The sequence below is a fragment of the Symphalangus syndactylus genome, chromosome 8 (assembly GCF_028878055.3).
Source record: "Symphalangus syndactylus isolate Jambi chromosome 8, NHGRI_mSymSyn1-v2.1_pri, whole genome shotgun sequence".
NCBI lineage: Eukaryota > Metazoa > Chordata > Mammalia > Primates > Hylobatidae > Symphalangus > Symphalangus syndactylus.
The window spans coordinates 129,530,826-129,544,818 of NC_072430.2; the positions used below are offsets into that span (position 1 = coordinate 129,530,826).

The following is a 13,993-nucleotide window of genomic DNA, read 5'->3' on the forward strand; positions in this document are numbered from 1 at the left end:
GTAACAATTACTCAGGAAAGCTTAGGGTGTGGTGAACCTTCCCAACATGAAGTTGCAAGAGCTTGTCTATCAGCAGGGACTCAAGTCTAAAAGAATGCTCAAAGATCTGGTAGACATTACTGTTCAGTGTTTTGAAAAAAGATTTGCATTTAGAAGGGACATAATTTTTTTCTCTTCACGGTAATGAAACCCCCAAATAAATGGCTTCCTCCTGTCTTTTCCTTCGATTGCCACCCCTGCAGTCCCATTCTCCATAGAGTAGCCCAAGAGTTCTTTCAAAGAGGTAAACCAGATCATGCCACACCCCTGGTTGAAATTTCCAAAGACTTTTGTTGCAATGAAAGTAAAATCCAAGCTCCTTTCCAGGGCACACAGGGTCCCTTGCCTAAGGTCCTTGGTTTCATCTTACTATGCCCCTTCCATCCTTAAGCTCTAGTCTTCCTGACTCAAGTGACCATACTGGTTCCCACCACTTCACAGTCTTTGCCTTGCTGCTTCTCCAGAATCCTTTCCTGAGATGCCCGTGTTGGCAGCTACTGTTGATTCATATCCAAGATCAAATGTCACCTTCTTAAATCTAGTTCATAATCCCTCTTTCAAATTCCACATTCAGAAATTGAGAGCAGTGCTTCCAAGTATACAAGTCTTGAAAAGATGCTTCTGGGGCCACAGGAAATACAGCAAAGTGGTTCCCAATTCTGTACCATGTATCTATTAAAAATTAGATCCAATGTGTATCATCTCAGTGCTTCACTTGAGGAAAGTGTTAATAAAAACTTAACTTTTGATTGTTTCAAGTGTTTTTCTGAATTATTTACATAATCTTAGCTTGATGAACCAGTGAGCTGAGTGGTACCAGTTCAAGGAAGTTCTTTAAATATGAGCAACTCCAAACCCATCCAGGAATATTGTATTTTAAAATTTGCCATCTACTCAGTTTGTTCGTCCAATAAGTAATTATAGAACTGCACACCTACTATGTGCCAGGCATTCTTCTTACAGGCCTGCAGGGAATTCTGCAGGGAAAAGTCCCTGCCCTTTGGGGATTTTTACTTTAGAAGGGGAAACAGACACTGAATTAATTTCTACTTTTGTTCAGGTAGTCAGGTGAGCTTTTCTGCGGAGGTGACTTTTGAGCAGAAGCAGAACAAAATTACTTTCTCCAAAGGCTTATGTTCCTGAGAGTCAGGAACAAAATTAGGTGTTTATTTTCCTTTTGGTCGTATGTGTGTGTGTGTGTGTGTGTGTGTGTGTGTATACATACCTTTCTTTTGTGGAAGTTGTTTATTTTCATGATTTCCGATATCCCAGCATGAAAATGCATGAAACAAGTAACAAATATGAATGCTATACAGAATATTGTCAGAAAAACTATTCGGCCATATGGTACTTTTCTAATCCTCCTGTGCCTGCTACTGAAAAAACAGCTCACAAAATAATAATACAATGATAAATGAATGTCAAAACTACACTAAAAAATTAAATCATAGTATATTTATATCTCAATCCAAACTCTGAAGATGCAAGCTACACATGTTGAACAAAATGTCCTATCTTGACTCTTACTTATACATTTTGAAAAATGTGCCTTGACAGAAGATTAATGTATGTGTATTCATGAACAATGGCAGGACTAGAACAGAGGATGTCATCTATATTTGGAAAAGACCAATAAGTGCTCATAACAGGTTCTTACCGGGGTAGCTGTCGAATGTCTCCAGAATATTGTTCATATTTGTAGTTTACCACATGCCACTGGGAACTATAAAATTTACAAGCCTGAAAGAAAGAAAAATGACAATTGTTAATATAAAAATTATCATTAAAAGGCTGGGCGCGGTGACGCTTGCCTGTAATCCCAGCACTTTGATAGGCCGAGGTGGGTGGATCACCTGAGATTAGGAGTTCAAGGCCAACCTGACCAATATGGCAAAACCCCAAAACCCCGTCTCTACTAAAAATACAAAAATTAGCTGGGCGTGGTGGCGGGTGCCTGTAATCCCACCTACTCAGGAGGCTGAGACATGAGAAAAGCTTGAACCCAGGAGGTGGAGGTTGCAGTGAGCTGAGATCATGCCACTGCACTCCAGCTTGGGTGACAGAGTGAGACTTCGTCTCACAAAAATAATAATAATAATAATAATAATAATAATAATAATAATTTTTAAAAAAGCTGCCTAAGCAAAAAGTACCATGAAGACAGGTCTTGTGCCTCTGGGGTGGTGTGAATGCTAGCAACTTAAAAGGTAGGTAAGGAGCTTGCTCTTTCCAATCATTTTCAATTTCCCATGGAAATCTAACCATTTGCATTCCATTCTTCCATTAAACAGGAGGAACTATTCAACATATTTATTCTATTTTACTCTATCAAAAAACTAATTTAATTGCCCCTGAATCCTACCAGATATGCTGCTAACCTCAAGAATCATCATTTTTCAGCTTCCTTTGGCAAGCCCTGACATGATCTAAGAGTTCTTAGTAGGAAAAGATGTTATTATTTATATAAGAGTCTTTTGTCATGATTTTAGCCAATTCCTTCTTGTTCTTACTTCAGTAACCAATCTTTTCCATTTTGTATCATTGCTCCTGTTAGCCTGAAACTAGCTTTTCAGTTTTATCTCATGCCTTCTAAGGCACAGTCTTTGTCTGTGATTATTCATAGTTCTGTTTTGTTTTATTTTATTTTTAATTTTTGTGGGTACATTGCAGGTGTATATACATGAGACGTTTTGATACAGGCATGTAATGTGTAATAACCACATCATGGAAAAAATGGGGTGTCCATCCCCTCAAGCATTTATCGTTTGTGTTATGGACCATCCAATTATACCCTTTTAGTTATTTTTAAATGTACAATTAAATTATTATTGACTATAGCCACCCAGTTGTGCTATCAAATAGTAGGCCTTATTCATTCATTCTAACTATTTTTTTGTACCCATTAGCCATCCCCACCTCCCCTCCACCCCAGCCTCCAGTAACCATCCTTCTACTCCCTTTCTCTGTGGGTTGAATTGTTTTCATTTTTGGATCCCACAAGTAAGTTAAGAACATGCGATGTTTGTCTTTCTGTGCCTGGCTTATTTCACTTAACATAATGATCTGCAGTTTATTCATAGATTTTATAAACAGATGTGAATAACTGATAGGCAAAAATGATTTAGAAACATTAATGGCACAGAATAGTTATGATATAGGGGTATGTAATGGCTGATTATATAATATTTATGGATGGCGAATATTTTCCAAACACCTACCATGCACCTAGCACTGTACTGATCATAGATCTGTAATGGGATTTCACCTGATGGCTTTTGAGACTCCTTTCTATTCTAAAATTACATGATTCTGGGGAGTAAGCAGCTATCATTGGGATTATATGAACACCTGTTCTTTAGCACTGGGGGAAAACAAAGAGTAATAAATCTATTGCACTGTGAGGAGTAAAGACCTGTGATTGTCTTTGTAAGCAAGAAGGGAATAGGTAAGGTGCAGGACTGCTGCAGCAAAGAAAGTGTTAGCACTGCCTTTGCAGAAAGGATGGAGGGAGGTGGCCTAGTGGGCATCATAGAAAGGTGGACGGAGAACACATATTCCAGGCATGAGGCTCGAGATGCATGAAAAACGCAGGGAGAGGGGACAGGGCTATTCTGGATTTCTCTGGCCTGGAGTTCTCTCAGCACCACGGCTTTATTTGTTCAGGGAGGTGCCCACACACAAACTGGGGACTGAGAACAAAACAAGGAGTGACCCTAGGACAGAGGTGGGCATAGGAGGATGACAGCTATGAACGCAGGACAAAAGGAGAGCTTAAAAACGCAACAGTGGCAAGACAGATGAATGTAGAGAAGAATAGTAAAAGGGAAGTCAGGGGATCTGGAAGTACTGGAATGGATGGGGAATTTGAGCAAAACAGTATGGTGAGCTGTAGCATCTTGCCAATGCCTGAGCCAATTCTGCAAAGCACATGTTTCTGGAAATAAGAGGAAAATTGAGCCTTTGTTTTTTTTTTTTTTTTTGAGACGGAGTCTCGCTCTGTCGCCCAGGCTGATGTGCAGTGGGGTGATCTCGGCTCACTGCAAGCTCCGCCTCCCAGGTTCACACCATTCTCCTGCCTCAGCCTCCCGAGTAGCCAGGACTACAGGTGCCCGCCACCACGCCCGGCTAATTTTTTGTATTTTTAGTAGAGACAGGGTTTCACCGTATTAGCCAGGATGGTCTTGATCTCCTGACCTCGTGATCCACCCGCCTCGGCCTCCCAAAGTGCTGGGATTATAGGCGTGAGCCACCGCGCCGGGCTGAAAATTGAGCCTTAATATGCTCCTTTGCTGGAATGTTTTATCTTCATCTAACATATAAAAAACTAAGTAAATTGTATTATATGTTAGAAAATGGTGGTGTCATGGGAAAAATAAAACAAAGGAAAAGGGCTGGGAGATTTGGAGCAAAGGAATTAATTTATATAAGCTGGTTAGCATGGAGCTCACAGGAAAGGTGAGACTTGAGCAAAGATGTAAAGGAGAGAACAAAGTAAGTCATTTTTATGGCTACTTCCAAGGACATTATAGAAAAAAATGCCCCAGAGTCTATCATCATGCATATGGCCCTCCTACTCTCCCCCCATACCACCCTATTTTGATTATTTTCTTAGGATAGAATGCTCAGAGTATTTTAAAGATTATTTGATAAAAATAGAAAATTGCCAAACCAGTGTATATTCTAAGTTAGCAAAATGAAAATAGAGGGTACAGCCTTGGGAACTAGTGGATAGAAAGCTTTATTCTTGTCTTGGGACTAGGACTGACTCCTGATGTGATCTTGGTCGAGACATTTTATTTGTTTGGATCTCAGATTTAGCTCTTGAGCATTCAGAATATTGGACTGGATTAGAAATTTCTGCAACATAATTTCTATCTCCACACTTTCTGATCTGGAGGTTTCAATGGGACACAGATGCATTGACTTATTCACTGTCCTTTCTTGCTATTGATAGTACCTAGGTTTGACCATGATAAACATGTACACTCATCATGTTATGCATGACATTCACAATATGCTACAGGTGTAGCCGAATCTAAGATATATTAGTCTTGAATTTCACTGACCAAAAATGAATGTGGCACTTTCTTATATTAGTATGATATTAGTAAAAAAAAAAAAACACAAAACTTTTTTTTAAGCTGTAAATGTTTGTCAGATACTGTACTATTAAGCACTTTGCATACAGTCTTAACAAGCATTCTTTGAGACTATTATTCCCATTTTATAGATTAGAGAGGCAAGCAGAGATTCAGATCTTTGACCTAGGCCCCATAGGTGGTAGAAACAGAATTTCAAACTGGATTTGTCTGATTCTAAAAGTCTATTCAGCTAACTTATAAATTGTTTGATGGTTGCAAACTTTAAAAACAAGCCACATTTGGACCATCATTCTGGATGTTTTGTTGTATAATATTTCTGTTTCTGTTTTAGAATCAGACAGACCTAGTTTTGAATTTTGGTTCTACCATTTAATAGCTGTGGGATCTCAAATAACTTAATATATCTAAATGCTTTCATCTGCCTAAGTAATACCACCTTCACTAGGATCAAATAATTCGTGTGAAGCACCTAGCATAGTGTAAGCACTCAATAAGGACTTGCTTAACAACATCAGTTTTCTCAGCAAGTTTGTTTCAATCTATAATTCACATTCACAACAGTTAATAATAACAATTTATATTCCTTGATTATTAAAAATGAAGTTTTTGAGAAATATATTAGGTCTGATTATCAAAGGGTTCTGTTTAATCAAATTACTTCTGATTTTATTTGCTAGGCCTTGTATATCTGGTGGTGGGTAGATGAGAATCAGAGTTAGACTAGATGACTCCTAAGAATGCTTCTAAATCTGTGATTTCTGTGATTTTGAGAAAGCCAGTGCATTTTACAAACACATAACCATTTCTCCTACATAGTTATGGCATTTTGGAAATGTTACGCATAGAAAATTATTCTCTATTCTTTGTTCCAGCCCACACAGTCACTCTAAGGAGATCATTAAAAACTATTATAATTATGACTACAGCTCCTCTTTGTCCAAAATCTAAGCTGAAATGATCTGTTGCAAATTCAAAGGCACAGGCTACAACTCTGCTTGTTACAGTAAGGCAATGACTCCATTTTTCCCTTACTGACTTCCCAGCCCACGGCACCTGTTTCAAAATGCCAGCTCCTCATCCCCTTTCAACTGGAGGCTGCCACAGTCAGCTTCAAAGGCAAAGACTGTGAATATTGAGCAAGAGCTTTCTGAGATGGTTAATTACTCCAAACAGTGATGTCCTGGCTCACCTTTTTTTCATTTAGTATGTTTGCTTAGTCAGCCTTTATGCTTGCCATCTCTGCCTGTATGTGTTTAGACACCAAAAAGCAGGCCAAAGTCAACATGGTCAAAGGCTTTTGTGCCATAAGGATAGAGTTTCCTAAAACGTGTATATCCATGGTCCTTGGAGTCGATAATTAAAATTCAGGCTCCTGGGTCTCACTTGAGATCCATGGAATCAGAATCTCTAGAGGGAGTGCCAAGAAATCTACATTGTAAAAAGTACTACAGGTGATTCTGAAGGAGATGGAGAAATGTTGCTACTTCACCAGGTAGATTCCATGATTCCACATGAGTGATAATGTGGTCCAGTCCTTGTCTGACCATGAACTGAGAGCCTTGGGGTCCTAGTTTCACACAGTGGATTCTAGTAGCTGGAATTATCTTCTTGTTTTCACTCATCTAGACACAGCCTTTTAAAAGGACATATCAACTCCAGTATGAGGTTTTATTTATAGTGGACATTCAATATTTATTTGTTAAATCAATAATCATCTGTATCATTTTCTTCTGGAAATGACTACAAATGATACTTTGAAAGTTCTAAAAATCTAAATGTTTAAAAATGAGTGGGCTATTATAAAGAACACCCTAAGGTGCTGTAAATAAAATATTTCATTTTTCTCCTTGTTCCGCTGCTTCAGAGAATCATTAGAATCAATTCAAATCATGTTATATACCTCAAATAGCAATTTGGGTTTGGCAATACAATTTGTTCATCTCGTAAAAGGGTTGATTATTCTGGCTACATAGTAATAAGCAGGTAATGGATTTTTTTTTTAGATGCAAAATTATTTTTCTTTCTGGCTATAGAGGTTTATTTAATTACCTGACTAGTTTCTTGCCAGAAAGATTAATGCAAGCATAAACGTGTTCATTTTGGCCCTTAGTCACTGCTGGAAATAATTCTGTATTTGTAAAACGATGGTGGCAATTTTAGTATTCATGCCGTTCTTTATAAAGTTGAGAAGTAATTGTGGCTATTGTATAAATGCTGAAAATGAAGCATCATGAAATTGAGTTTAGGCAAATTATGCATTGAAAGAGTGGCCAGATAATTTATTGTTCACACTGAGACATTTCAGAGTGAAAGGAGGCACTATTAGCAAGGCTGACCCTTAGAACACGAGACTATTCCTGCAAACCAGGATGTGTGGTTACCCAACACATTGACATTTTAGTGAAAAAGAGAAAAGGCACTGAAAACATTTTTTTTTGGTCTTCAACTAGATCACACTATGTGTTCTTTTAAAGTGTAATAATTAGTTTCTGCAGTACACAAACCAGTTGAACACTTAATATTTAAAAACTTGGCTGGGCACGGTGGCTCACGCTTGTAATCCCAGCACTTTGGGAGGCCAACGCGGGCAGATCATGAGGTCAGGAGACCGAGACCATCCTGGCTAACACAGTGAAACCCTGTCTGTACTAAAAATACAAAAAAAAATTAGCCAGTTGTGGTAGCAGGCGCCAGCTACTCGGGAGGCTGAGGCGGGAGAATGGCGTGAACCCGGGAGGCGGAGCTTGCAGCGAGCCCAGATTTCGCCACTGCACTCCAGCCTGGGCGACAGAGCGAGACTCCGTCCCAAAAAACAAAACAAAGCAAAACAAAACAAAACAAACAAACAAAAAAACTTATACCACACACTCTTGAGGGAGAAGTAGAAATAATGAATTTGGGCAAAGTAAATAATGTAAATATAAGAATGTCTCAGTTTCGGAAATCACAGCACGATCTAATTTAATAGATCTAATTTAACAGATTCCGGTTTTTAAAAAATACTACTTGATATAAGATGGTGTTACTATGTATATAAGCATGCATGCCCATTTGTAAAATATAACGTCATATCGAGGGCCAATCCAGGGGAAAATCATTTTAAGACGATTTTATTGCTTTGAACTACGGTAGCCTAAATTTTCATTCAGTATCTTTATTCATGGTAAATTGAAAGTGAACCAAAATATTTGGTTTCTCTTTTCAAAATGTGCTGTGTTAAGGCAGTTGAATAAATTATAAAAGTAGACTTTTTGACCTGGGAACATGCACTCTAATTTCCCAGCTAGATCTCACAAGTCATTTGTCAGGACATGAATGATGGATGGTACTAAAACACCTTGGTACTATTATGATCCAATCATTGCTCTCATGTAAAGCATAAAACCCGGGTTATTTTTCAGTGCAATTGAAATTTTAGGTTCAAACTTAAAAATGGGTTCTTTTTTATTCTTATGCTCCAATGCCTCTAACTTGTACATTTGTGTTTTACTCACTTACTGCCAAACATTTTAGGGGGATTTTTATTGTGGAGAAGGGAAAGCCAATTTAGAATTAGGGAAGGTTTTCATATTTGGAAACAAGACTATTATTCTAGAGATTTTAGTGAATGGAAAATAAGTTTCTTCAGAGTTCTTAATGTGAAACACGTAACCATTTTTTTTCATTTTTCAACTGTTTTTCCCAGATATATTTTATCCTAAGTTCAGTAAGTAATACATGCACTTGAATTTATCTTAATCATTTTTTGTGTATTTATTACCTTTAGTGTTATACATTTAGTGTAAAAAAATTGCGGCAATCCATTTTGTTTTGGCCATGATAGGAATACAGTCACCACATATGAACACAACTAGGCCAAACGTAAGACAACAGATTTTAATATCTTAATTTTTCCATTACATTTTTAAAGTCATTAAATAAACATGGCTTTAAATTTATTTTGTAAAAAGTACACACAAAATAAAAAGTTCCTTAACTTCCAACAAGATCTCCATCAGCAAGACCTTCATTAGTGAATGAAGAGCCTTATTTTTCAAAAAATAAAAATCCAAAACCCCCAAAACAAAACCAAAATAAAAATAAAGCATACATACAAATATTTTTATCTACATGAATTTATTAAGAAAGAATGTAACTTTTTCAAAATTTTGAAGCAATGTTTGTGGTTTCATTTTTTTTCTCAACATGCTGTAGGAATTTTAATTGTTCATATAGCCCTGAGGTCACAGTATAGGAGTTGTTCTAGGATGAGAAACTCCATGCTAACTGTGCTCTGGTCTAAAGTTAATAAATACATATGAGTCATTCATTTGCTGCCCAATGTTTCAGGATCAGAAAACAGCATTCACTTTTACTTAATTTATTTATACATGCAACCCACTCTCCAAAATCAACTAGTAAGAGACATTCTTATATATGGGCAAGTGTGAGTGCACATTATTCTACATATGAAATTCAAAAATTAGTATAAAGTATACTAAACAAAGGCATGTTGGCCAAAAGAATGGTTTCTTTGTCAACTTACATATATGTAGTCCAAAATTAAACACAAAGCATATAGAATTATTTTAACTGTAAAAGTAAAAAAAGAAATTCTCCATGTTTTCTTGTGACAAGATAAATTTCATTCTAGTTAGATATATTTCTTTCAGTTAAAAATGAGCAGCATGAAGTACTTTTAAATTATAGCCAACTTCCCCTCCTCTGTAATTTTCTTCACTATGTTTAGGATTTAAGTCCTATCTTGAATATTCATAATTTTCTCCTCAATTAATTAAATGCTACTTGTCTGAGTCCAAATGTGCAAGGGAAGAAGAGGAAGAGATTTCATTTTCAATATTATACTCATTGGATCTTATTGTTTTTCATGTTTACAGAATTTTGCTCTGCAATACATTAAGCAGTATATTGGTACACAATTTAAAGATCAATAAACGGCCTATGGAACTATTTTTAACTTTGGTATGCGTTGGGCACTCTGCCTGAAGAATTCTAATATTTTTATTGGGTTTACTCCTGAAGTGGGTTTATGCTTTGCAAGTAAAGGGACAACAATACCTAAATCCAGTGAGCCCCCATCTTGATTCTTCTTTGGCATTTTATGCCATTGATGCACTTTCTCTCACTATTGACCCTTCTTCCTTAATTCTGAGATATCGATGTCTCCTTGTTCCCCACTTTCCTCTCTGCCCACTCCTTCTCCATTCCTTACACAGGGTCCTCTTTGCCTGCCCCTTAGTGAGAGTGTGGCTCAGGGACCTGCCTTCTCAGCTCCAGCCCAGTTCTCTGGTGTTCGTGGGCATACTCTTCCAGGTTTAAAGCTTCAATTTTCAAATCTAGAGTAACTGCCTACATTTTCCTGTGCTCCAGACCTATGTATTTACCTTCTTCTTGGATGTCTCTCTCTGCATGTTGGCAAATGAGATTATCTTTCTTGCTTCATTCTTCCAGCAATCTTCACTCTCTTCTGGGCACCTTATTTAAATGAATGGCACAACCATCTAGGTAATAGCCCAAGCCATAATTATGGCAGTCATCATAAACACATTCCTCTACTTTATTTTCAGTCCCCAACTCCTGTCAGTGCTATCTCCTTAATAGGTCTTTACCAGTACCACAATCGCATAGCCATACAGCTCTTTGTAATTATGCACCTGGACTATTAAAACAAATAGTCTCCTATCTGTCCAATTTTTCTTCAATCTTACTCCTTCCCAAGCCGACCAATCCATACTCTGGTATGCTTTTAGTTGTTTCTTCTGACATGCAAACCTGAACTTGTTTATCTTTATTTATTTATTTATTTTTTAGATGGAGTCTCACTCCATCTCCCAGGCTGGAGTGCAGTGTGCTGGAGTGCAGTAGTGTGATCTCAGCTCACTGCAAGCTCCACCTCCTGGATTCATGCCATTCTCCTGCCTCAGCCTCCCAAGTAGCTGGGACTACAGGTACCTGTCACCATGCCCGGCTAATTATTTTGTATTTTTAGTAGAGACAGGGTTTCACCATATTAGCCAGGATGGTATTGATCTCCTGACCTGGTGATCCACCCACCTTGGGCTCCCAAAGTGCTGGGATTACAGGTGTGAGCCACTGCACCCGGCCTTGTTTACCTTAAAGTAGTACTCCAGGGGGTATTGTCAGAGTGTGTTGTAGAAATCTAATCGGAGGTCTGTAACTTCCTGCCTGATGGTATGCACCTTGAGGGCAGGGACTGTGTTTAGCCAGTGGTTAAGGCCATGTTGGATAATGAACCTCTTCTAGTCTTTCATCCAATAGTTGATTCTCTTTATCACATACACTTTAGCTTTCGACACAATGTGATCTGTAGTAACAGTAAATCGGTGGGACAGGAAATTTCTATGTAAATTTCACTCTTTGTAAAGATAATTTCACTCTTTGTAAAGATAATTAGCTCCACCTAACTGAATTGCAATTAGCAGAGTCTTATATACCTCGTTTATGCCACTGGATTCACATTTGCCCCTAGGACAAAAGAAAGGCTAATCTGATAATTAGGTAGGGGAATGAAGGGAGAAATTTAAGGGCTAAAAGAGTATTACACTGACATTTATGATCATTGTTAATTACTTCAAACTTTGAGAGTAACATTGTTTATACTTATAATTTGGTGTATGAGGGTAAGTCCATAGAACAACCATCACTGGGGCTTGTGCCAAATTGTGTCTTAGAATTGCATGACCTCCCTGAACACAGGTAGACATTTTTGATGCTAACAATAGGAATTAAGAATAGAGGGCCGGGCACGGTGGCTCACGCCTGTAATCTCAGCACTTTGGGAGGCTGAGGCGGGCGGATCACGGTGAAACCCTGTCTCTACTAAAAATACAAAAAAATTAGCTGGGTGTGGCGGTGGGCACCTGTAGTCCCAGCTACTCGGGAGGCTGAGGCAGGAGAATGGTGTGAACCAGGGAGGCGGCACTTGCAGTGAGCCGAGATCGCACCACTGCACTCCAGCCTGGGCAACAGAGCGAGACTCCATCTCAAAAAAAAAAAAAAAAAAGAATAGAGGTTTGGCCATGAAAAGAAAACAACTAATTTATCTGATCTCCTGGAGCGTTTAATATTTTCTTTTTCTTCATTAGAATCAGCCTGAATGAAATGCACACCCCAGTTCACCTAACAGCTGATTCTGTTTTACTTGAACTACATTGTGCCTCTAGTTTCTGGTGATCTCCTTGGATCACATTTACATTAACATTTCTCAAAGGTGTTTCTTAAAGACACTTGGAGAAAAACGGGCAGAATTTCTACATGGTCAAATACATTTTAGAAATGTTTCATTTCATATCCCTTCTAAGACAGTCTTGATGGATATTAGCTAATAAAAGACTCTGAATATGTGTGTGTGTGTGTGTGTGTTTCTATGTGTGTGGGACACTTAGGAACATCCTGTAGACCTAGCCTCTTGCAGAACATTTTGTGCCTACATAAAGTTGGCTTCTGCCCTGATTTAAATGAGTTTTGTGTGTGTGTGTGTGTGTATTTTTTATGGACAGCTAGAGATTTCAACAACATTTACTTCGCCTTAAATCATATTTGTATTTACCATTTAGTCTTGGGTCCCGTTTTCATTTTTATTTTTTCCTTTCCAGAATTCATTTCTGGTTTGAACCCCTTGCTTAAAATCTGAACTTTTCCTTGCCCCAGTAACCTAGTACTATTCGGATGAAGACAGTACATAATCATCATCGTGTGTGTGTGTGTGTGTGTGTGTGTGTACATGTGTAGATGTGGCTGTAGAGATAAGTATTTGCTTTTATTCTTTTTTATTTTTCTACGGACAGAATCTCACTCTGTTACCCAGGCTGAAGCTCAGTGGCATACGCATGGCTCAATCACGTGGTCTCAAATTCCTGAGCTCAAGCCATCCTCCTGCATCAGCCTCCTGAGTAGCTGGGACTACAGGTGCACACCATCATGCCCAGCTAATTGAAAAGTTTTTTTTAGAGATAGAGTCTCACTATATGGCCCAAGCTGGTCTTGAACTCCTGAGATCAAGCAATCCTCTTGCCTTGGCTTCCCAAAGTGCTGGGATTACTGGTGTGAACCACTGCACCCAGCTGCTTCTGTTCTTTCAATGTTATCATACCTCCTAAGTCCCCAAGAGTTTTATGCCATGACCAAAATGAGACTTGGATGAAGTCTCCTCACTTATCATTATTCTACTCCTGCAGCAGCGTTGGTTTCCAGAAATCAGAGAGGGCTTTGTTGTCAGAGTAACTTGCTACCTTAGTACTTTTTGTCAGTATTTCTCTCAGCCATTCAGCTGAAGTGGTCCCTAGACCTTTGTTCCCTCTTGAGCCACTGTATTATCGTCAATTCTTTGCTCCCTCATCTCCTTTTGTTAAGAGAGACTGAACCAAGAGCTTGGTTTTAATTAGTGTGCTGAGCTTTCTTCTGACTTTATATGATCCCTTTGTGTATATTAAAATAAAAACTTTGTTACAGAAGTTTTGCTTAGGAAATTTGCATCCTATTTCTAGATCCCTTTAATTGCCCCCCTCTCCTCCTCAAACCCCTTGTGGGAATGGTGCTTGTTTTATCACGGAAGTGTTTAGATATTTTTTATAGTTATGGATGTTCATTTTAAGCCACTTAACGAGATTCAGATAAAGACAATGTTCTCCCGTAGTTGTTTTCCAAGTGTTTTCATGCTATTGCTATATTTATTTTCAGAATCACAGCATTAGGATTTTTCATATCCCTATTTAAAGATGGAAAAACTAAGGCAGAAAGGTTAATAGTTTGCCAAAATGAAGAATACGTTCCCTTGTGAGGAGTGGAAGTACCCTCATCCAGTCAGGCTAGTGAGCATGTGGTATAAAGGA

At 38.2% G+C, this 13,993-nt stretch overlaps 1 protein-coding gene across 14 annotated transcripts in view; it reads right to left on the minus strand.

Annotated features, from left to right (window-relative positions):
* DOCK10 (dedicator of cytokinesis 10) overlaps positions 1-13,993 on the minus strand; it is a 277,997-nt gene that overhangs the window by 129,943 nt on the left and 134,061 nt on the right. For all 14 annotated transcript variants that reach the window (XM_055290801.2, XM_063645746.1, XM_063645741.1 and 11 more), the window contains exon 4: positions 1,697-1,779. In XM_055290801.2, the coding sequence (XP_055146776.1) occupies positions 1,697-1,779 (83 nt within the window). The remainder of the gene's footprint in view (positions 1-1,696; positions 1,780-13,993) is intronic.